The 23,229-nt window shown below is 28.4% G+C and overlaps 1 protein-coding gene across 2 annotated transcripts in view; it reads right to left on the reverse strand.

Annotated features, from left to right (window-relative positions):
• The window catches only part of LOC107440382 (spire type actin nucleation factor), a 174,525-nt gene that overhangs the window by 8,511 nt on the left and 142,785 nt on the right, over positions 1 to 23,229 (reverse strand). Inside the window, exons 7-14 of one of the 2 annotated variants that reach the window (XM_087150916.1) lie at positions 23,107 to 23,193; positions 17,865 to 18,006; positions 16,653 to 16,756; positions 13,121 to 13,226; positions 11,962 to 12,116; positions 10,196 to 10,330; positions 6,139 to 6,240; positions 4,006 to 4,127 (exon numbers count right to left, since the gene is read on the reverse strand). In XM_087150916.1, coding sequence (XP_087007042.1) covers positions 4,006 to 4,127; positions 6,139 to 6,240; positions 10,196 to 10,330; positions 11,962 to 12,116; positions 13,121 to 13,226; positions 16,653 to 16,756; positions 17,865 to 18,006; positions 23,107 to 23,193 — 953 coding nt within the window. The remainder of the gene's footprint in view (positions 1 to 4,005; positions 4,128 to 6,138; positions 6,241 to 10,195; positions 10,331 to 11,961; positions 12,117 to 13,120; positions 13,227 to 16,652; positions 16,757 to 17,864; positions 18,007 to 23,106; positions 23,194 to 23,229) is intronic. The other variant, XM_087150917.1, reaches the window with a different exon arrangement.

The following is a 23,229-nucleotide window of genomic DNA, read 5'->3' on the forward strand; positions in this document are numbered from 1 at the left end:
GTACGAAAAAAAAGTAACTAAACTGAAAATAACTAGTTATTCCACACATGTGATGGTTAGAAAAAGGTATAGTTAATTCTTTAGAAACTTTATGGTTAGCCACTTTCAATTTTGCAGATATAAAAACATTTTTTTCTCAATGTTTAGTATTTTAATACCATAATTATTTGTACATAGGAGTTTATTTCTGATTAATTGAATGAAAATTATTAAATTATACACAAAAGTAACCTTTATAAAATTTAGAGATCACTGCAATATTAGATACGTTTCGTTCTGGACGAAAAAAATCACTACCATAGATTACTATTTCTGTTAAATTGAATGAAACGATACATAGATTGTTTCTAATAGAAATAATCTATATATCGTTTAAATATATTGTTAATGTATAATTATTAAATTAACACAAAAGTAGCCTTTATAACATTTTAGAGTAATTTGAAAATTTAGTGGTAACTGTAATATTAGAAAAGTTGCGTTTTGCTTATACAAATCTGGACACAAAATTGCAACCATAGATTATTATTTCTGATAAATTGAATGAAAAGATACATAGATTATTTCTGATAAATAAAAATAATCTATGTATCATTTAAATATATTGTTAATGTATAACTATTAAATTATACACAAGAGTAACCTGTATAAAATTTAGAGGTCACTATAATATTAGATAAGTTAGTGTACCGCTTATACAAATCAGGGAAAAAATCACTACAATGTTCTGTAAAAAAAAAAGGTAGAGTTGCTGGTAAAAGGGGAAGTTTGGAAATATATTTTTTAAGTTAGAGGACTTTTTGAAAATGCGGACAAAATATAACTTTTTATTGCAAGAAATCGATGGTTTTGAAATTCGCAAAATATTGAAAAAAAATTGCACCTATCATTTACACATTAAGTGCACAAATGTACTTAATTCTTACCTTACAGGTAGACATATAAGTAAAAATATTCACACCTAATATGAAATACTTTTAAAAATTAAAACTCACAAAAAGCATATATATATACAAGGAAACCTCCTGTTATGGACAATCCTGCAAAATAGACACCTCTCAATACAGACATGCTTTTAATTCCCCGGGAATCTTCTATGAATTATTATTTCATTATGTACATTTTCTGAAAATCGGACACTCCTGTAACCGGAAGCGGACAGTAATTTTTGATCTGAAACATTATTTTCTATCTCTTCAAACCAGACACTACTTTTTCTAAATTTGAAAAAAAAAACTATTTCTGCTTTAAATTGCAAAAAAAAAAATATATATATTTCAACTTTTCACCATTTTTAAAGCATGTAAATTTTTTGCCTTAACCATAACTGAAAATATTGTTAAGCTATTTCACTACTAAAGAATCAATCTTTCTCCTGTCACCTTGCCTTATCATTGTAAAGAAAGGAGAGAAAATGATACTGCTCTCCTGAAATAATTCGGACAGTGGCATCTTTTGATCTTTTCATCTGGACCACACAGGTTATGAGACCCCTGAAGTTGAAATGACTTCTCTCTCAATGCTTCTTCCCCACTGAAAATTTATTTAATTTTCTTATCAATTTGAAGACTGTATTTAACACAGCTGGTGTAAAAAAAAAAAAAAATAAACGAGAACAGAAGTATAATCTTTGAGGTGTTCATATAAATGAAACATTTATTCAGACACTTGATAGATGATCAATTATGAATAATCAACCCCATAGGTCCTCATGACTTACAGGTATGCATTGCCTTTTTTTCTGTGAATCTTGGGAGGTTTACTTTCAAAGAGGTATTAACCTCGTTTCCTATCAAGTGATAGGAGATGTAAATCTAATAATTGAAACCGACTGAGGACTAAAAACCCCTATTTGGTATCATATGTCTAACTTGAATATTTGAGCTAATGGGAAAATTATATTCATTTATCTGTAGCTACATCTAGAATTATGTACTTATATCAAGCTTTTTAATATATTCTTTTTTATCGAAAAATATTTTTTAAAGTTTAAATATATATTCTTGTAGATTATTTAATCATTTCTGTATCTTTAAAAATATTCTAAAAACAATTTACGGTGTTAAACCTCGTTATTACGGTATGCTTCCTGTAAACGGACAATTTTTTTTGGTCCCAAGAATGTCCTCTTAACTGAGGTTTCACAGTATATATATATATAAATGAAAGCATATAAAAGGTAATTTATATTTCTTAAGTTATATAAACTAACAATTTTTACATTACATAGATTAAGACTACAGTGAATAAATGGAAGTATAGTAAAATAAAAAGAGAAAAATGTGAAAGAAAATCTGAACTGATATATTATTACCAATGTTGTAAAGAATAACACATTATTTAAATATAAACACTATTTTGTATGAAAATGAGTTGCATTTTGTTTGATTTTAAATGGGGCAAGAACTTTCTAATTTATAAAATGCTACAATAATAATTATCATTTTATGAGTATGCTATACTTCTGGGAGAAACCCTTCATGGCAAATTCTCTTCATAATTACCTGAAAGTATAGATTAAAGTGAGTTCAACTGTACACCTAGAGTATTGATGGGCAAACTTTTTTGATCTCGGGCAAAAATGCAAAGAAAAAAAAGTTTGGTGGGCTAAGTAAAAACTTCTAAAATAAAATAAAAAACGATATACAAGTTTTAATTTAAATATTTAATGAGATGAATGAAATTACAATTTCATTTTTAGAAACTCCTATTATATTGAGGTTCCAAGTGAGATGTACTTATTTTAAGGAACGAGGTTAAATGTTTGTCTGTTAGTCTACTTCTGAAATGATTTTTTCTAAGCTTCATAGTTGAAAACACTTGTTCACATATGTAAGATGAAGCAAACATAGCACTGATTTTTTGGGCATGAGATATTAAATTTGGTAAACTAGCTTTTGGTAATGATTTGTAAAACTCAAACTATTTACATGGAAACTACTGCTTCAGAGGGCGCCAATTTAAGGCTAGTCTATTTAGAACTTTTGCTTTCAACATTTTACCGATTGAAGCTGACTGTTTTTGTTTACCAATTGAAGCTTTATGTTTTGAAGAACAAAAATAGAGAAAGTAAAAAGGTCATCAGTACTTTGTAGTTAAAAAAGAAAGAACAAAAATAGCTTTAAACAAATTAGACAAGAAAATGGATGTATATTGTTTATATTCGCCATGGATCGGCAAGTTTAAATTCTATCCGCGTGCCAGATAAAACCTTCTTGCGGGCCGCAGTTTACCCATACCTGATCTAGAGTAAACAATGAAGTATCAAATGCTGAAAAAATGTGTGTAACTTATTGCATAGTGAGTGAAATATCACATTTAGTTATTTTAAAAATATTTACTCTAGGCTTACATGAAATCACTTTTCTGTAAAATATCAACAGAGATGAAATAAAATTTTCCATAAAAATTTTCTCCCATGATACAGTGTGCTCTCAAGAGGACACCATACCACGGGTGAAACTTTTCGTCGCTAATTCTCTTTCACCTTCATGATAAATTTTTTTTTAAAAAAGAAAAAGTGAGTTCAGACAAACCTAGAGTAAGCAATGAAGTTTCAGTTGCTTAAAAAAAAATTCAAAATATCAAAATGCAAACAAATTATTGAAAGAGAACTTTTCCATTATGCAATCCTAACTTATCATCATATAATTTATTTTTATTTTGATACTTGAAACATTTCTTTTCAGTATTTGAAACTTCATGCCTTGCTCTAGGTTTATCCGCACTCCCTTTTTCTTTAGTTTCAATTTTAAATTAGTTGTGAAGGTGAAGAAGAATTTGCAATGAAAGGTTTCTGGCGTCCTCTTAAGACAGCCAAATAAAATCAAGAAGACACTTTGTGGGGTGAGGAGACAATGTTAACCTTCATCTATGAAAACTTACCCCTTCGTAGAATTCAGTTAACATGTCTTATATACTAGGGAAATGGAATTGTATTTTTGTAGCGGTAGATACACTACAACTTATTTTGAAAGGGTCAGTAAAATTGGAATTTCATCTTACTTTCCAAACATCTCAGAAAACTTCCAAAAACTATGACTAGCTTCCTCCTCAGGGGGTGGACTTGGGGTTGGACTCAGCATGTAAACTGGTATCCTGGCAAAATGTTCAGTTGGGATACGCATCTAGAAAATTAGAATAACATTACACATAAGAAGCTTCATTTATGCAATTCATATAATGACCCTTGTTATTCAAACAAAAATGGACGTTATTAAGCGAGCTCATCATGTTCCAAGTACACAAATATTTGTGCATGACTAATAAATAGACCAGAGTTTCTCAAAAGGTGTTTTTCAAACCTTACTGTTCAGTGATAGGATCAGTAAGGTACAGAGGTACTTTATTTATGTCACTCTAAAGCTGTACAATGGGCTATTGGCGACGGTCTGAGAAACATACTTAAGGATGATCCGAAGACATACCACCACAATTTTTATCTTCTGCAGAGAGAATGGCTCCTTTGCTTTGGTAGCCCGATGATCTGTGCACGTAGTCCAGCACATTACAGTCGAACAGTTCATAGCCAGCGATGCTAGACTTCGGTGTTCTACTTGGAACAGTGTCTTTAAGATCAGTCCATTGCAGGACCATTGGTAACATCAAGGGGTTCCAGATGTAAGTACATTTTTTTAAACAGTCATGATTTTTTAAATTGGTAATTATTTTTATATTCAAACAAAAAGTTAGAAATTGATTATTATTATTTTTTTATACAAAATTATTTAAGTAAAATGCCAAGGAAGGCAAATTGCCAAAATTTGAAAAAATAATTTTTTAAAACAATATATCGAACAAATTATTAAAAGAATATAGAGTATAAGATAAAATATTCTATCAATATTTCTCATTGAAATAATTATTTCAAATAAAATAATCGAAATGAAAAATAAACAATTTTGTTTATCTGACAATCATTTTCAGCGTTTATAAAAGTTCACTTTTGAAAACCAAAACCAGCTTATTTCATAGTTTTTTAAAACCATAATCCAGTTTATTTATCAAACGCTACCTTATTTTCAGCATATGTATAAACCAAGAACAAATTCAGATGCCACTTCAGACCTGTGACATTAACTGTCTTTTTAATTTCAGGACAATTATTGATAAAAATGATGATTCATTGCTCGTATTAAATATTTTCAAAATTATCAACAGTCTTCCATTTGGATAGAATATACACAGCTTCAAGCAAACTTAAGAGTTTCCATTTTTAGTTTCATGGTCGAAAAAAAAAAAATTAAGAACCGCAGTACTAGATTGATTTGGGCAAAAAATGCAAATTTTTCTTTTCTTTACATTCTCATTTCTTCCTTCCTTTTCCTCATTTCTTCCTTCCACAGTGTAGGGTTCTTTCTGTAACTCTTAAAAATCATGAGGTGATTTTGTTCTAGGGGTTGGTAAAAGCAGAAAACATAGGATTAGCTATGAGCATTGTTAGCTGGTGGGTTGAAAGAGGGTATATGTCCACCACAGTAAATAGAAATCTCTATAAGTCCCCCCTCAAAATTTTTGAGAATTTCAAATAATCATTAAAATTAAAAACAAGAGAATTAAGCTTTTTACAAATATTTAGCAGATTTCAGAAAATTTTTGTGTGAATTTTCGTGTTCCTCATGTGTGAATTTTTTTTTTCTGATAAAGTATTCTGAATTCTCAAAAATTAGTCTCTTGCAATGACTATGGCGTGGGCTTCTTAGTATACATAAAAGTACCCTACAAAAGAATAGATTATGGATGGTTAACCATGTAAAGCTAAGCACAGGTGGCGCTTGGTGGAAAATTCGTCAATTTTCAAAAATTGAGAATTATTTATTGATTTTAGTATTTCTTATCTAAGTGGTATTTTGTAAGAATTTTTTAGATTTCTTTGCTTTGTGCGAAAGCTCTTAAACTCCCCTTTCTTTTTTATTTTCCATGGTGTAAGAGCTTTAAAAAACATCCTTAAATAATTTTCAGTTCAACAACAAAGAGCTTTATAAAATTCTGCTTGAATAGTGAAATGTATTGTTGACTTTCAATTCAACAACAAAGAGCTTCATAAAAGCCTACCAAAATAATTCCTAAAAAGTGAAAAGAGTTTCCTTGTGACAAAAAAAAACTGTTAAAGGTAAGGATAATAAAATAAACGCTTACCTTACTGCTGCATTTATCACATACTGTTCTTTCACACATTTTACACTTTATTTTCCATGGACCAAAGAAGGAAAACCTAACTTGTTTGCAAGTGAAACAGACCTAGAACAAACAGTTAAAATTTTATCTTTTAAATAGTCACAAAATTCTACATTGACAGTAAAGATCAGACAAAAAAAAATCACTTAAAGGTAAACAGGAAGAGATAGTATAGTTTGTCTAAAGTGAGAACTCCCCTGGCCATTCGTCTGACCCCGTGGCGGTGACTATGGCAACGAAGTATAACTATTTCATGTAAGGGTAGTGGGGTCATTGTTTAGGACAGGTTTTGGCTCGGGTCGGCGAAAGAAAGGGAATACTTTTCTTCGTGTTAGCCCTAGAGTGAAGAGAAGCTACCCTCCCTGAAATGCACTATTCTTGTTTCCATAGCAGCAGACGGCCTCATACTTCTTGGCGGGGAGAGTTCTTACAGTAGACAAACTATACAGTTGTTAGCCTTTGGCACAAGAAACCTGGAATTTATTTTCACCAAATTTCAAAATCAGTAACTAACTTTGTTGCTAGAAAACATGCTAACTGGAAATATTAAAAAATAATAATTTTTTAGTATGTCAGGCCATTATAAATTATATACAGTAAAAGCTCGATAAAATGAGTAGCACAGGAATATTGTTAGACACTATTATTATAATATTGATCGGCATCGTGAACGCAAAGAAAATCAAAGGCATTTGCGCACATTACGTCATCGAGTGATAAAGCAATTTCATAAGAAGTTACCAATTTATTCCTGTTAGTTAATTAATTTCATAAGAAGCTAGTTTAGCAATAATATACAAGAAAAAATTTTTAGAAGACCAAAATAATTAATTTTTGCAGAAAAAACCAAGGAGTCAAAATTTGCATTGTATAAAAATTATTTGTAAACAACAATGAATATCATATATGTAATGTTTTTTCAATTCGCATCCTTTTACCTTTCATTTGAGAGTTAAATTCATTCATGAACTAAGCATATTAAATGGATGAAAATGTTGCTTACTTCACATTAGGATAGCTATAGCAGAAAGTGGTGTCCATTTACTGTAAAAGGTATTAATTATTTTCCTGTATTGTTTAAAAATTATTTTACTATCAAAAACTATAAAAATTATCACCTATTCATTCAATTATTTGAATTTTTAATGTTTTATATATTTGATGATCTGAAAATCTGCATTGTAGGCTTAATCTGTAATATCTTGTCCAGAATTTTAAGAAGTTTTTAATGTTATTTTATTTCAAATTGAATTTTTTTTTTTTTTAAATTTTAAACGCATACTTTTCATGTTTCATTATATCTTAAAAAATTGTTTAACTGGATCATCCACCATACAGCACCAGACTTTCATCTGTTTCCAGAACTTGAGGAATTTCTAGGTGAAAAGCACTTTGGGAAATGATGACATGTTGAAAGAAACTGTTACTAAGTGGTTTAATGGCCAGGCAGCAGAGTTCTTTGTAGAAATTGTAAAATGAATAAATGTTCCTATTTTTGTTAGTGATACAATTAACGTTCATATATAAAGTTTCCTTTACTCCATTACAAGATGATTCTTACTTAATTAGATGATATTTTAAAATTTATCTATTAAGCATATCTCTTTCAAGTTAAATTACACAATTGGCGATCGAAATGGGCTGCAGGTGGCGTAGAGCAGAACTCTCTACCTATGGCAACACTTCACATGCTTTCCCAATTAGCATGTGGAGAGTCATAGAGGAAGGAAGTTTCTCTCTTGATTTTCCTATAGATTAAAATCTTATAAGTTGGAAAACTTGATGGAACTGAAAACTACATTAAACATAGTTCTAAAGAAGAGCATCACGGAAATTTTAAAAAATATTTTTATTAAATAAAAATTAAAAATATTAAAAAAGGGGAAAATATCGTAGTACATTCCTAAACAACTGAAAAGAGGAGGAGAGCAGGGACGGATTAAGCGTATGCGGGGCTCTGGGCCATTCAAATTTTTGGGGCCCTTATATTAATTTTTTTCGTGTATATTTTTTATTTATTCAAATATAAAAGTATTTATATATCTTTTCATTTAAGAAAGCAATATGATTAACATTATGTAAAAAAAATATCGTATTTTATTAATATATATTTGAAATTTTTGTTCTTAAATCATTGTTTTTCTTAATTTTTTAAAATTTATTTTCAAAAAATCCATTTTAAGAGGGCCCGTAATCATTTGGGGCCCCAGGTCATGGCCTAATGGGTGATCCGGCACTGGAGGAGAACAAAGGGAGAAAGGCCAAAGGCATGAAACCGGTGTCTCCCCAGATGGTATATTCGAGCTTTGCGATCGCCAATATCTTTTTGTCCCCTCAAAATATTAGTAATGTGTTTAGAACATAATAAAATCTTTTGTAGTACAATGTTTTATAGGTATACAAGATTTAACAAACTTAATTTTATTTAAAAATGATCATAAATCGCAAAGCATTATAATTTTTTTAAAATACAATTCACTTTAGAATGCGAACATCAAGTTATTCATTCATAAAATATGTTTAGAATTTTTCCTCTCCGTCAGTGTACACAAAGTACTTTTCTCCTTAAATTTGGTTGAAGTTTTTTTTTTAGGAGAAAATTTAATGAGAAATAAAAAAAAGGTAGGTTTATTAAAATTACAGTTATTAAAAGAAAGACAAATTAAAATTATAAAAAGGCTGTTTGTACTTTGGAAAAGAGAAGAAACTGTAAGCAAAGCTATTTTGTTGCTGCCTTTTCTTGATTATACTAACCACCATAAAATTTTATATATCTTCCTCAATTAATCAAATACCCTCCTCGTCATTGAAAAGCCTATTCTTTCATTCACTTGTCATGGAGCTCATATTTAGAGATACAAACGAGCCAGTTTCAGCAGAAATTGAGAAACAAGACATCAATTAGCTCATCTTCAAGAAAGAAAAAAAAAACCTCGCACAATTCTTATACAAAAAAGAAAAATTTGAAAAGTATAACAGTGAATGAGTAATTACAGTTTGGTCAGTAAAATGGGTGAATGTTACACGAAGTTGAAAAAAAAATTTTCAATTGTATTACTGATAAGTTTATGTTTAAATTAATGAGGTATTTATGATCATCATGAACAGTTTAAATCAAATTTATCAAAGAATAAAAATGATTGTTTATCTATAATTTGATCAAAATAGGAATTTAATTCTGCAAAATGTGAATTTCGTTCCTCCCAAAATATAAGTTTGCCCTGATTTGCTTATAACAACGCACAATTTCATCTACAATTATAGATTGTCGTTATAACGGACTGCATAGACATCTGTTAATTCTTAGACTGTTGGAAGTTATTGCTTTAAAATGATGGTTAGTTTGAAAACAATTGATAACAGAATTTCTCCTGAAATAAAAACAGACTCTATTTGGCAAATAGGACTGGCTAGGGGTCGAGAAAATTTGTTCTTAATTTACAAAACTCTTGTCAGGCCAGTCTTAACATATGCTTCTGAAGCTTGGACAATGACAAAACTGGAGGAAAATTATATTGTAATACTATTTGAGAGAAAGATTTTGAGGAGTATACTTGGTGGTGTAAATGAAAACAATAACTGGAGAAGGAGATTTGAACTGTACAAGATTTATGAACAACCAGATATTATTAAATGCATAAAAATAAACAGAATGAATTGCATGGCCCACGTGATTCGAATGAGGGATGACAATACAATAAAAAAGATATTGCTTTTTAGACCCAATGGAACAAGAAAGCAGGGAGATGGGTTAATTTGGTGGAGTCTGATTTTCTTACAATTCATGAAAAGAATTGGAGATCAAAGATAAATCAGAAATCGTTATAGAAATGTTTAGAGGAAGGCATTGGCCCACAATGGGCTGTCTGGCCAACTATGATGATGATGAGTTTGAAAACATCCTTTTACAGTTTTTTTTTCAGTTATCAATTTAATCTGTTGACGAGTTTTATAATTATTATTTTTTAAGTAAGGAAGACTAAATAAGCAGATTTCAAAAGCAAAGAGCAGTGATTACCTTTCCCTTGCATATGTCGTCGTAGAGTGTAGGATCTACAATTAGACTTTCAAGCTCAGCTTTCGTCAAAACGTTACGGATGTGGACGACTTCTTCTAAAGTCAAGGAAAGACATTCAAGGCTCTGCCACTGAGACTGAAAAAGAATGTTAATGACTTGAAAAATACAATTAAAGCCTCATGAAATGACTTCAAAAAGAAAAATAGTGTTTTTAAAAATGTTGGGAAACTTGTTTTATAATACAACCACTCTTTGTGAAAATTCACGAAGCATAATTTGCATTTATTATTGTAAGAAAAAAATGAAATAAAAAATTTTCAAAAAAATTTAAAAAATAAAATGTAACTAATTATTTGATAAAGGAAGAATCTATCTTTCTTTAGTTTGCAAAAATATACCAGAATTGAATTGTGTTGTCAAATATTTTTTTAAATTGGAAGATTGTCTAATGTCCTAAAGTAAATTCTTTACATCTTGTAAAAACTCTGTTCAAAATCAACAGTTGCAGGAACTACATAACTCGGGGGGTGGCAGAGGGGGTCTCTGATCTCTCACATTTTATAAAGGAAGGAACACAGCTTCCTCTAATATCACAATTTTTCAATAAATATTTTTTTATATACTTATATACATAATCTTTATATACAAAAGAAGAAAACTTTCTGTTGTAATTCAAAAAAAAATTTATAAATTACATTATTTCAAGAGATCTTTAACATTTCCTTGGTGGGAACTGCTACCAAAATCATCCCTCACCAACCTCCCTCCCCCCACAAAGGCAATCTATGATGACCAACGGAAAAAATCTTACTTTCAAATGCTTCTTTTAAATATTTTATTTATTTTCAATGGCAGAAATTGACAAACTCTTAGCAAGAAGAATATATGCAAATGAAATAGATAAGAGAAAAAAAGTCAATGACTCATTAGCAGGTGCCTAGCACTCCAATATCTTTTCACTTCGGAGTCTCCGTGTACAGCCGAACATCCTATCAGGTGCTTCCTATCCATAAATTCGAATTTCCTACAGAGTGGGCAATTAGGACTTGGAAAAATACCAATGCAGTGGAGGTGGTGCGTAAGACAGTCAGGACCCACCGCAAGTCTAAATTCTGCCACAGTCTGTTCAGGTCAAATTTACTACCGTTTAGCGGTACCTTCATAAATTCAACTTTAGAGAAAATGGTAGTTTCACAAAATACTTTTTCGTAAAATTTTATATTTGTATCCCTTAAAAAGCGATAAATCCATATTTTTTCGTTGATTTTTTTTTTAACATAATTTTTAATTTTCACAAATTATGTCTAAATTTTTGCAAAATAGGTACCTCTCAGAAAAACCTAGACAGATTCCTGATATATATATATATATACACACATATATATATAAATAAATAGCACAATAAGACAAAAAGAAAAAAAAAGGAAGAAAATTAATAAGTTTTATATACTGCACATAAGCAGCTCCAAGTATATGTAACTACTAAAATAAGTTTAAAATATAGAGAAAACATGGAAAATATTAAAAGTTATTGAAAAGAGAAAAAGAAAAATTCTTAAAATAAAATATTTAAAAAAAATTTTAAAAAATATATATTAAAAGGCCGGAAAACAAAAAAATTGGAAAGATATAATCTCATTATCAGCTCGCACAATTATATCCACAAAAAGGATATATATATATATATATATATATATATATATATATATATATATATATATATATATATATATATATATATATATATATATTGAGAAATCACTTACAGATTTCCAATAGTCGGATCTTGTCCGACTAGAACATTCATAGAATGGTGTGGAATATTTCAGAGTTCCTTCACACTGTGGCGTCTGGTCACCGGATTTAGGAGGAGATTCACACACGCTGATGCTGTGTCTCCTTTCTCTACTCCCCACACTTTCTGTAAAATAAATTAAAAAAACATTTCTACATTATAGATACATTTTCTTTAAAGTTAGATAAACATTATCAAATCTTTTCAACATTCTGAACCCAATATATACAGGATATCTGCTACATTTTAGATTTTCAAATCCACGACTTTCCGTGACTAATTCCAAGAATTTTATTGACTTAACGAAGTTACTATTTTCTCTGGCAAAAACACAACAATAAATTTAAAAAAAAGCTTTATAATAACATTCATTGAAATGATAGGTATAACCAAAACTGTTATACTCTGCATCTTCATATTGATAGATTTTAAATTTAAAAAACAGAGTAAAGAAAGAGTTGAATTGATAAAGTAGCTGGAAAAAAAATACAAAAGCAAATAACTAAATACAGTCAGATATATGCAGTTATTTAAACCTGTTTTATTTCTTATTAAAGGTAAGTGTTATATAAAAAATCTATACTAGAATTTTAATTTGATAAAATAAAAAAATAATAAATAGATTAAAAAACTCGAAAATCATGGAGGTTTAAAAGATAATTCGCTCTAGAAATTATGTTCTTTCATTTTTTGAAAGAACATCATAATTTTTAAAGAACAGGATAAAAACATTTTATATTTTAATAAAATATGACAATGAGTGGGGATTTTGTTACAAATTCAGATATTCGGAACATTAAAAACTGTGAAATTTGTAAATTCCATTTTAAAAATGAGATCTAAATCCATGACTTTCCATGATTTTGTTTTAAAACAAAAATAGTTAAAATCATGATATTTCGTGACAAATTTTGTTCAATACCAAAATCCATGATTTTTCATGACTTTCCAGGTGCGCAGATACTCTGTAATTATTTAATATTCTAATTTAATCTTCATATGAATGGGATGTTTGAGAAACCATTATCAGGCTACCAATCAATAACTTTAATGAAAGACTGACAATTACTTTTAATAATTCAAATGTTCATTTAATTTTCATATAAATTGGATGATGGAAAAAGGTTTACCTATTTGACTATTACTACGTTCAATGGAAGACTGCCGATTACTTCGATTTTGAAGAGGTAGTGACTTCGGTTCCTCGTGAGGAGTCTGAGGTAGATCATCAATATCCTGAGATAAAACAATAATTCTTAGACAATGAAATGTTTAAAAAAAATTGACATATTTGTACCAGGGTTTGTTGCTTTAAATTAGCTTGATTTATATCACTATTTAAATCTTTTAAATCAAATGATTAAATTATTGATACTTTTATTATTTCTTTTCTTATAAAAATTTATTTTAGATAATTTTTAAAATTTATTTTAAATTAATTGCTGCATTAGTTTTAAAATTTAATATTGCTACATTAATTCATTTTAGCTAACGAAAATACTTTCTTTCTTGGTATGTGTTAAATTCCAACACATTTGAAATTACATTTTTAAATATCTTTTGATTCTTGAGATTGAGAGTACAGATTAAAGTAAACATCTAAGTATTTTTTTTCTAAAAAAATTTAAATGAGTACATAGATTTTTTAATTTTTTTTAGCGTAACTTATCAATTTTGATACAGGATTAAAAATGAATATTTTAATGTAAAAATATAGATTAAATATTTTTTTTTTTGATGAATGACTACATTTATAAATACAATCTGTTACATTTATTTTGTCATTTTAAAAATCAAGAAAAAGAAGAAAAAAAAGAAATCACAATTTTAAACTAAAATTATGGTTTGGTAATTGAAACTTTGTTTTAATAGTTAAAGTATTCCTTAAATTTTCTATTTCATCTAGTCTTTAAATTTAAATCATGCATTCATTTCGAAATGGTTGCTATGCATTCAAAGCTATGTATTATAATGAAAAATTGTTTTAGGTAGTTAGAGCTTCTAAAATATTTTTATAATATAGTTTTAATATTAATTTAATTTTGTTTAAACATTTATAAAGTTTTTTTAATCATAAATCAAAGTTCTTACAGTGTATTTGAATAAAAATCAAAAAAATCCGATTTAAGTGAAAAAAATCTGATTTTTAAAATTTTTTTTTTTTTAAAAAATCACGAACCCTAATTTATACACATATACTCATCAATCTACTTTTCGTGGAACATTGGAATTGAAATTAAATCATTTCATCAACTTCCAAAAGGAAAAAACTTTTTAATTAGTGAATACATCTATAAATCTAGGTCATAATTTTAAAGCTGTCAAGGCAAATAGATTATACCATAAAATAGAAATTTCACACTTACTACTACATAAGTGCATAACATGTGAAATACTCTACATCTAAGGAACTTAATATATTTTTTGCAATGGCAAATAAAGTACAAAAATGCTTAAAAACTACAGCATTTAATATATATATTACTGTGAATAACTGAAATTGGTGGTTGTTTACTTCCGCCAGTGAATGTTGACAATCGCAGTCGCTTTGGTAAATGTCCGAAATATATACTAGGTCTAGTTAAGTGCCACAGCCCGGTATGCATTTGCCCGGTGTACCATTGTATTTTTAAGGACCAGTGCCCTTGCCCAGTATGCATTTAACTGGTACTCTGAACACTGATGGTTCTCTTAATCTATTTTTAGCAGATATTAAAATATCAAATAAATGTTATAATATCAACGAATAAATGAATACCAACTCGGATATAACAAATATTTCTGGCATTCACCGAAGCGACTATGTAATTGCTGACTTTCACTGGTAAAAATTGACATTCTCTTGATTTCGGTCTTTCACGATAATGTATACACTAATAACTATAAATTTAAATTGTTATAGGTTTGTGACCAACACAGGATGGCCACAATCACATAGGGAAAAAACTCTCTAACTGATTTTTTAGACTGATTGTATAATATGGATTAATATGGTCACAATCACTCAGGAAAAAAACTCCCTAACTGATTTTATAAAATTTTATCAATTTCTGCAACTGGTAGTATAAATTTCATTGCTAATTTTTTGGCAATACCTTATTCTCATCCATAAAATAAGTCACAAAACTTTTATGTTAAGCACAAGTACATCAAATAAGAGGAGCCCACATTATGTAGAACCACCATGTAAAAGAAACCACAACCATTTTGTAGGTACAAACTTTAGCTAATGCTGTTGCCGTCGTAGGCCATTAAGGGAAAAGGTGCAATTGTTCTTGTTTTCCAGTGACGCCACCTGTGGCCAAGAATTAGACTTCAGCCACACCCATACGTCACACCAGTTTATAGGACGAACCCATTCATTCATCCACAGATCGTACTTTTAACCTGAACCAGAGAATGGTCAATCCCCAATTCAGTACCCCTACAGGTATAATTTGTTATGGGAACATGGAGGACTTTGTGACCAGACAGATTTAACATACACCAGTCAAAATTTTCTACACAGTGAGTCTTTGCCTGGCTAGATTCAAACTCCTGTTCTCACGCACATGAATCCCACATTCTGCCAATGAGGCTATCCCGGTCAACTTTAACTAATCTCACCCCTAATTGATACAATAAAAAGTTGATAGTGATAGGTCTTACACTTACTACTAGATTTAAAAATAACCTTTTTTTATTTCATAATTATTATGAGACCAATTTAAGAAAAATTATTGCAAGACTACTTTAACGAAAATATTGAACTTTTGGGTACCTGAAAATCTAATTAATTCATTTTTCTTGACTTTTTTTAAAATTATACATAATTCCCTGATTTTTCACTGCAATGTGGCCACCCTGTAAACACTAAATAAATTAATATTAAAGTTTTTCATTAGGTTCGTTGCATTCTTCAATTCATAATTTTGAATGAATTTATTTCAGATAGTTATGACAGATTATTGAATAACAAATACATTAAAAACATTTGTGATAATATTAGATACCAATTCTTTTCTAACTGATTTAAAAATAAAGCTTTTATTAAAAAAGATAATAAGAAAAATTTACGAAATTTTCAAAATTTTAAATTATAAGTAACACTTGCTTTGCTGATACTTATTTAAATTTACAAGCCATCAATTATCTGAGTATAGATTCATTTTGACAGGGATTCTTACAGTGAGTTCTTTAGATTTCATAAAATTTTTTAAAATATACGAATGCATACAGAAGTTTTGTTTAAATTAGAACACCAGGATAAAATTGCCAAATCTAGTTATTTTCAGGAAAATGAAGTAGTAACAATTATTTTCAATTCTTAAGAATATGCAAAGATTGCTCAACTTCATTTGAATGAAGTCTGCAATCATAAAATTCACCAACTTTTTTTAAAAAATAAAATCTAGAATAATAATTATAAAGAACACTTGATTTTGTTTCAATACAATATGGAACTTTCAAATCCACTTAACTTTGTTTCCATAAAATCTAGAATTATAAAGAAAAGTTTGTTCCTACAAAATCAGGAATTACAAAATCCAAGTAATTTTATTAAAATAAAATCTAGAATTACAAAAACTACCTAAATTTATTTTAATGAAATCTAGAAAATGAAGAAAAGAAAAGCTATTTCTTTTAGAAAAAAAAAGCATTGGCTATTAAATAAATACTTGCCTCGTAACTTGAAGAAAAACCTAAACTAATGTCTGCTTTAATAAGTCGTCTTTGCGGTTGTGGCGTATCATCTGTGTCCTCTAGCTTTGTTCGAGAAGTTTCAACTAAAAATAAAATATACAAAAACACACATATTTATAACTGTTTTTTTGAAGCACATTTTAACCTAATAATATAAGGATTCTAACATAAAAAATAGCCCTGTGGCAGAATTTTTTAGAGCTATTTGGGACATAATGGTCCAGCACTAATATCTTTCTGCAAGATACCTTTAATAATAACAAACATATATGTTACTAATAACAAAAGCGCTTTGCTTACAACTACAAAAAAAAAACTATAGAATTCTTTTAAATTGAACATGTAATAATTTTTTATTCTAATATTATGTGTGGTATTCTCGCATTTTGTTATTTTGTTGGGGGGGGGGGTGAACACACTAGTTATTTCCTTTCTTGCATTTTGTAAATAATTATCACAATAAAAAAAGTAAAACTCATGAAATCCGTAGTGGTAATTGTCGAAAAAAAGATAGAGGACAAAATCACGAGAATAGAACTCTTCAAAAAGGGATTACTCAAATATGTTTTTCTTTTCGAGATTAGGTTGTTGTATCGAAATGTTATGGAATAAAAAATTTAAGATTTAATAACTATGGAGAAATCTATAGTAATAACTGCTCAAAAATTCTATAGAATTATTGCCTTAAAAAGCAAATACTCAAATGTCCGATTCAAATTTTCCATACTGTTAGAAATATATCGGAATATTTAAAATCCAACTGAAAATCAATATCAGTAACAGCCAATAATACAATCGAAACATTACATTGCGTTACGATACCATCGTCGTAAATTGAGCGAGTCAAAAAGTGATTAACTAAAAGTGACTAGCTTTAATTAAGGTTTTTTTCATAAAACCCAAAGACAACCTCGATTTAAGGTTTTTATATAGAAGGTTGTTTTTCAAGGTTTTGGATTAGGGTAATGTGCGTAGAATAGAGCAGATTGTCACAGATCTTGTTTGAAGGTTTACACGTAAACCTCATTACAAACCTTTTTAGGTTTACATTAAAAGGTTTTTTGCTTACTGGAAATAAACCTTATTTTGCTATCTGGTATTAGTATATTAATTTTTTTGAATATTTTATTGAATATAAATAATTCATTCTTTTAAGATGTTATTTCAAAACAAAACCATAATTCTGCTTACTTTTCCTCTTTCCTACCCTTTCAGGCACAGGAGAGGCTGTGGGTGTGGGTTTTAACTTGTGCTCTTGTTTTATAGATGCCATTAGCTTCTCATATAAAGTAAGCTGTCTAGGAGGTGTAGGCGGTAGCTTCCTCTCAGATACCTAGCAAAAGATCAAAAGAAATTTCATATCTCAAGCATTATATTAAAACTAACTTTATATTACAAATTCACAAATAAATCTCAACATAAGAAAAACCTAAGATAGCTAATAATACAAAAAACATTTTTTTTTATACATAAAAAATATTGACATTGCTATTATTTTCATAAGTTAAAAAAAGAAAAATCTGAGTAAAATAAACCTAAAAATAAAAAAAGGATTTTTTTTACATAAAAATTTAACATGTATAAAAAATATTTTACAATATTACAAATGGGACAGATCTCTTATTTGATATAATTATATTTTTCGAAAATATTAAAATATGGACATATACAGTTGCTATACAGCTCCTGTTCAAATTATTAGACGCACTGTATGATTCTAGTTGAAACTAGTTGACGTGCCTGAAACCAGTTTGCACTTATTTACGTTGGTGTATCAATTGGATAAATTAGATGATATATTATATAAATATAGAATATTTATTATATCAGGTATTATAATAGTATATTATAATAATTAGACCAAAATATTAGATGCAATGTAGCTTTTTAATAATTATATGTTTTGCACTAGTTGCAATACTTTTATATTTACACATACATGTAATGGGTTTTAATTCAGGAGATTTTTTATATACTTCTTATTTGTATTTATTTTAAATGCATTGCATTACAATGTTAACCAATGGATACAAGAATGTAAACAAGTGCAAAAGTGTTTCAGCCGCATAAAAGCAATAAAGCTATATAGTACATAGAGTTGAAATAGTAGGTAGAGGAACCAAGTTCGCTTTATTCCTTCCGAAAAGACACGCCACAGATAGCAAGCAAAGAGTTACAATCACGTGATGGAAAGAGTGCAATACTTGGCGCAGTATCACAAATGTTGGCGCACTAAGTTTTTAAACAGCTTTATTTCGATATTACCGATGCGCAAATAATCGGAGCATTTGAAAGAGAGAAAAAAAATATTTTCGTTAATCACATTTCTTTAATATTATTAAATGGGTTTTTAAAACATGAGGAGTTTTTTTTTTCTTAACAAATAATTTTTTATTAAAGTACTGCCTTTATTAAAAAAATTTCAGTAGTTCTCGTCTTTACCCTTAACACTATTCCTTAAAAATTATTCATTATATAAAAATAAAAAACGATATTCTGCATCACTTATATTTATTACTATATTCAGAAGAAAAAATTTTTAAATGCTTTTATTGCAAAGACCTATTTTTAAAAAAAAAATTAACAATATATATTGTAATAAATAACTATTATTACATTTAACTATTGTTATTTTTTTTAAAAAAAAATAATAACTTCGATACAAAAATCAGGATTTCTTATAAATCTACCAGGGCTTAAAATGTGAATTTGAAAATGTTGCCTTTCTTTTTTAATGAAGCATAAGTTCGTTTAAAAAATAAATTTAATCTTTACGTTTTAAAAGTTTTATTACTGTTAGATAAAACAAATTGTAAAATTAAACAGATTGTCTGTAAAAAGTTCGATGCTTAGAAATAACGTTAATGTTGCAACACTTTTATCATTTTTATTTATGCTCACCAAGAGACTGCTCGAGAGGTAATATTAAATTTCGGGAAAAATAGCTTCGAGGAAAATAAAACCCGTTTTTAGTAGAATAGATTAGTTAGAAAACATATTTTTGATTAAATTTAATTACGTTTAGAATTTTATTCATATATTGAATACATTAAATTATTTATACAATAAAGATTATTTACATTATTAATTTAGAATTTTGACTTCTTTTTTTCCTGACACTTAAAAATAGATATTTTCAAAAATAAACTGCTGTTGCATTTTAACTTAATACTCAACAATTTGTCTAAATATGAAATAAAATGTTTATTCTAATATAAAAGTTTTCAGCTCCGAATAGAGAAAAATATAAGATTAAAAGCATTAAACTAATCAAAGAAAATAATAAAAGAGTTTAATTAGAAATTTTACTTTGTATTTCATGTACAATCTAATTCCATAAATTACTAGGAATTTGAATTGTACACACAAAGAGACTAGTAGAAAAGCTTTCGAAATTTAAATAAAAGAGAAAGCAATTAGAATTTTTACTTTGTACTAAATGGAGATTGAAACTAATGACGAACTTATAATTAAAATATCTTACTTTTATTTGTGATAGAAATTGCAATTTATGCAACTTTTTATGAGGTAAATTTATGCAACTATTATAGGTCAATCTATATTTAATAATTTTTATACAGAAAACCAGTAACTTAAAAAGTAACAGTTAAAAATATTTTATTTTACAAATAAAAAATAACCTTAATAATTAAATATACCTTAATTTATTTTCTAAATAGTACATAATTTGTATTCATTTTATGTATAGTAACAGAATTACACAATTTTATTAAAAATTAACACTAAAACTACTATACACTATTTTATATTTAAATACTAAAAATATTTCATAGAATTTAATTATTCATCAAACATAAGAATATACAAATAATTTGTTTTTTAAGCATTCCTATGTAATTTAAAAAACACAACTTCTCATGTACCATATTTTTTTTATTTAAATATATATATTTAAAGGAAACATTTTAGAACAAGATAAATATTGGGTTTTAGTAATCAAGAGGTAAAGATATGCAAAATCTTCAGAATATACAGAAATGATATCGACATTTAAAGAGAACTAAAACAAAACCGAAAGTTTACTCAACTGTTCCTTGGCGCTAAAGTATCTCGCCAAGGAAGCCAACAAAGCTCTGCAGCTAAAAATAGAGTATATATTGAAATATACTTAAACATTATAAGTTTAAAGTTTAAGAAATAATAAAAACTTATGTTAAATGCAAAAAAAGTGAGCAAAAACGAGCGTAATTGATTATTAAAGCAAATAAAACATGATTATCAGAGCATGACGGAGTATCGGAAAAATTTCAAAATCAATTTTAAAATAGAAAAAGTGAAAAAAAATGTCGCCCTTTCTTGTAAAAAGTTATCGGACAGTCCCTAGAAAACTTCTCCGTGCAGCAAAATGCTCAGGACTTTTGTACCATTCTTATTTCTGAATTAAAAAGACAGACAGTTAATTGCATCAGACGATCGCAATGCTAAACGAATGGACGGGAATCGAAGCGGTCTCAGTGAACGGCAAGTTTGGGCTACAGTCACGTGACTTTATCTTGTCCACGGGTCGGGGGTTATTCTACTCTCTCTACCCAGTATTTCAACTCTATGATATAGTATCACCTGATAATTAAGATTTTACATAGAATCTTATAGTGTGTTTAATAATTTTGGCCATGGGCTGTATTCAGTAAAAAATTCTTTACATGTGTCTTCATTGATTGAAAAATTAAGACCTTTAATGAGTGCTTAAACTTTAGATTTTTAATTTCTATTTTGTATTATTTTGACAAAACAATATTTATAGTAATTTATTATTATCAATTATTAAAGTGCTGTTAAAAGTGGGTACAAAAATCAATTTAAAAAAAAGTACCTGAAAAAAATTTTTTTACCAGTAACTGCAAAAAATTATGATTGCTACAATACATCTCAATGCATTTTTTAGTTATACTTCTAAGGAAGTTAAAAAAAATTTTGAATAATTATTACATTTCTCAATCAGTTAAATTAATTGCCAAATTTACAAATTTCATCCTTAGGTGATTTTGCAAAAATGTGCCATAAATCAAGAAGTGAATCTTCTATTAGAGTATCTAATGTTCAGAGAAAGTTGGTGACAAGGTGCGGCTATGGCCTAGCCATATTTTTTACCACTCTATATTTTAAGGGCATGGAAAGAATGCAGCAAAATATTGACCTAGGAGACAAGGACAGCGTCTGTATTGGTACTCTTTTCGAGCATATCAGTTGGAAGTCTTAATCTTTTCTTGCAAATCTTTTCTCAATGTTCAAAATGAATTTTATTTTTGGTATGTTAAAGTCACATTTCACTATAAAATTGGTCATATTCATAAATTTGAGGAGGTTTCTATCTTATTACAGAAAATAAAATCTTTATAATGCTTTAAATAGAATTTTGAGTCATGCAGATCAATTGAGTCATGCAAGTTTATTTAATGAGCATCACACTATGCATCTGAAACAAATTCATTAAAATAATTTTTAGATGCAACCTACTTTAAAACACAAAGACATGCACTGAAGTATTTATTATTTACAGATAAAATTTAAAACCATCAAAAGCATTAGAATTAAAAAGGAAAAAAAAAAAAAAAAAACACTGCAGAAGTTTTGGTTAGCTGTAGATATGGTAACCTCTCAGAGAATAAAATAAGTTTTCTTGCAGCCAATGAACTGTTGATGGTTCTTGCTCAGATGCAGAAATTTCTTCAACACACAATTTTCATTCTTAGAGTATTGCAGAGTTTGCAATTTCAGTTCATAGAATTGTGTTACATAGATATCTGCCACTCTATACACAAATAGGATCCTAAGGTCAAAATCTATTCAGGGTGTAACTTTTTGTTGTTGTTTAAAATACCACAAAGTAAAACTTAGTAAAAAAAACTTGGCTCTATCTTTAAAGAGAAAGGACATTTCACTTTAAAAAAAGGGCATCGAAATGAAACAAAAATGACAATAGTAATAATATATAAAAATAGGAAAGGAATGTATATTTACTGGCACAAGGGGAAGCAAAATTTTCACTCGATAGCTATCCAGCAGTGATCAAATATTTAGGACTAGCGAGTGAGAGACAGAATTTGACTCTAGTATAACAGAATTTGATTCGAGAATAATAGAGTCGGAGAGTTTAAGAGGTTGACATTAGGGCTGCAATCGCTTGATATTTTAATTTTTGAGTATTTTTATGTTAGAGTATTGCAGAGATGGCAATTTCAGTTCATAGAATTGCATTACATAGATATCTGCCACTCTATAAGCAAAAAGGATCCAAAGGTCAAAAGCTATTCAGGGTGTAACTTTTGTTTGCTCTTTAAAATACCACAAAATAAAATTTAGTAAAAAAAACAAGCTCTATCTTTAAAAAGGAAGGTCATTGCACTTTTTTTTAAAAAAAAGGGCATTGCAAAGGAACAATAGTAAAAATAGGAAAGGAATGCATATTTACGGGTACTAGAGGAGGCCTGGACCTAATGAATTCTAATATGAGGGCATGTGCATCTTTTTTCACTCTAGGAGGAATATCACCATTTACCTGGAAAGATTACAGGAATCTGAATATTTCAAATAT

This window comes from Parasteatoda tepidariorum, chromosome 9, assembly GCF_982258835.1.
Source record: "Parasteatoda tepidariorum strain Cologne lab strain chromosome 9, Ptep-v5.0, whole genome shotgun sequence".
In the NCBI taxonomy this organism is placed as follows: domain Eukaryota; kingdom Metazoa; phylum Arthropoda; class Arachnida; order Araneae; family Theridiidae; genus Parasteatoda; species Parasteatoda tepidariorum.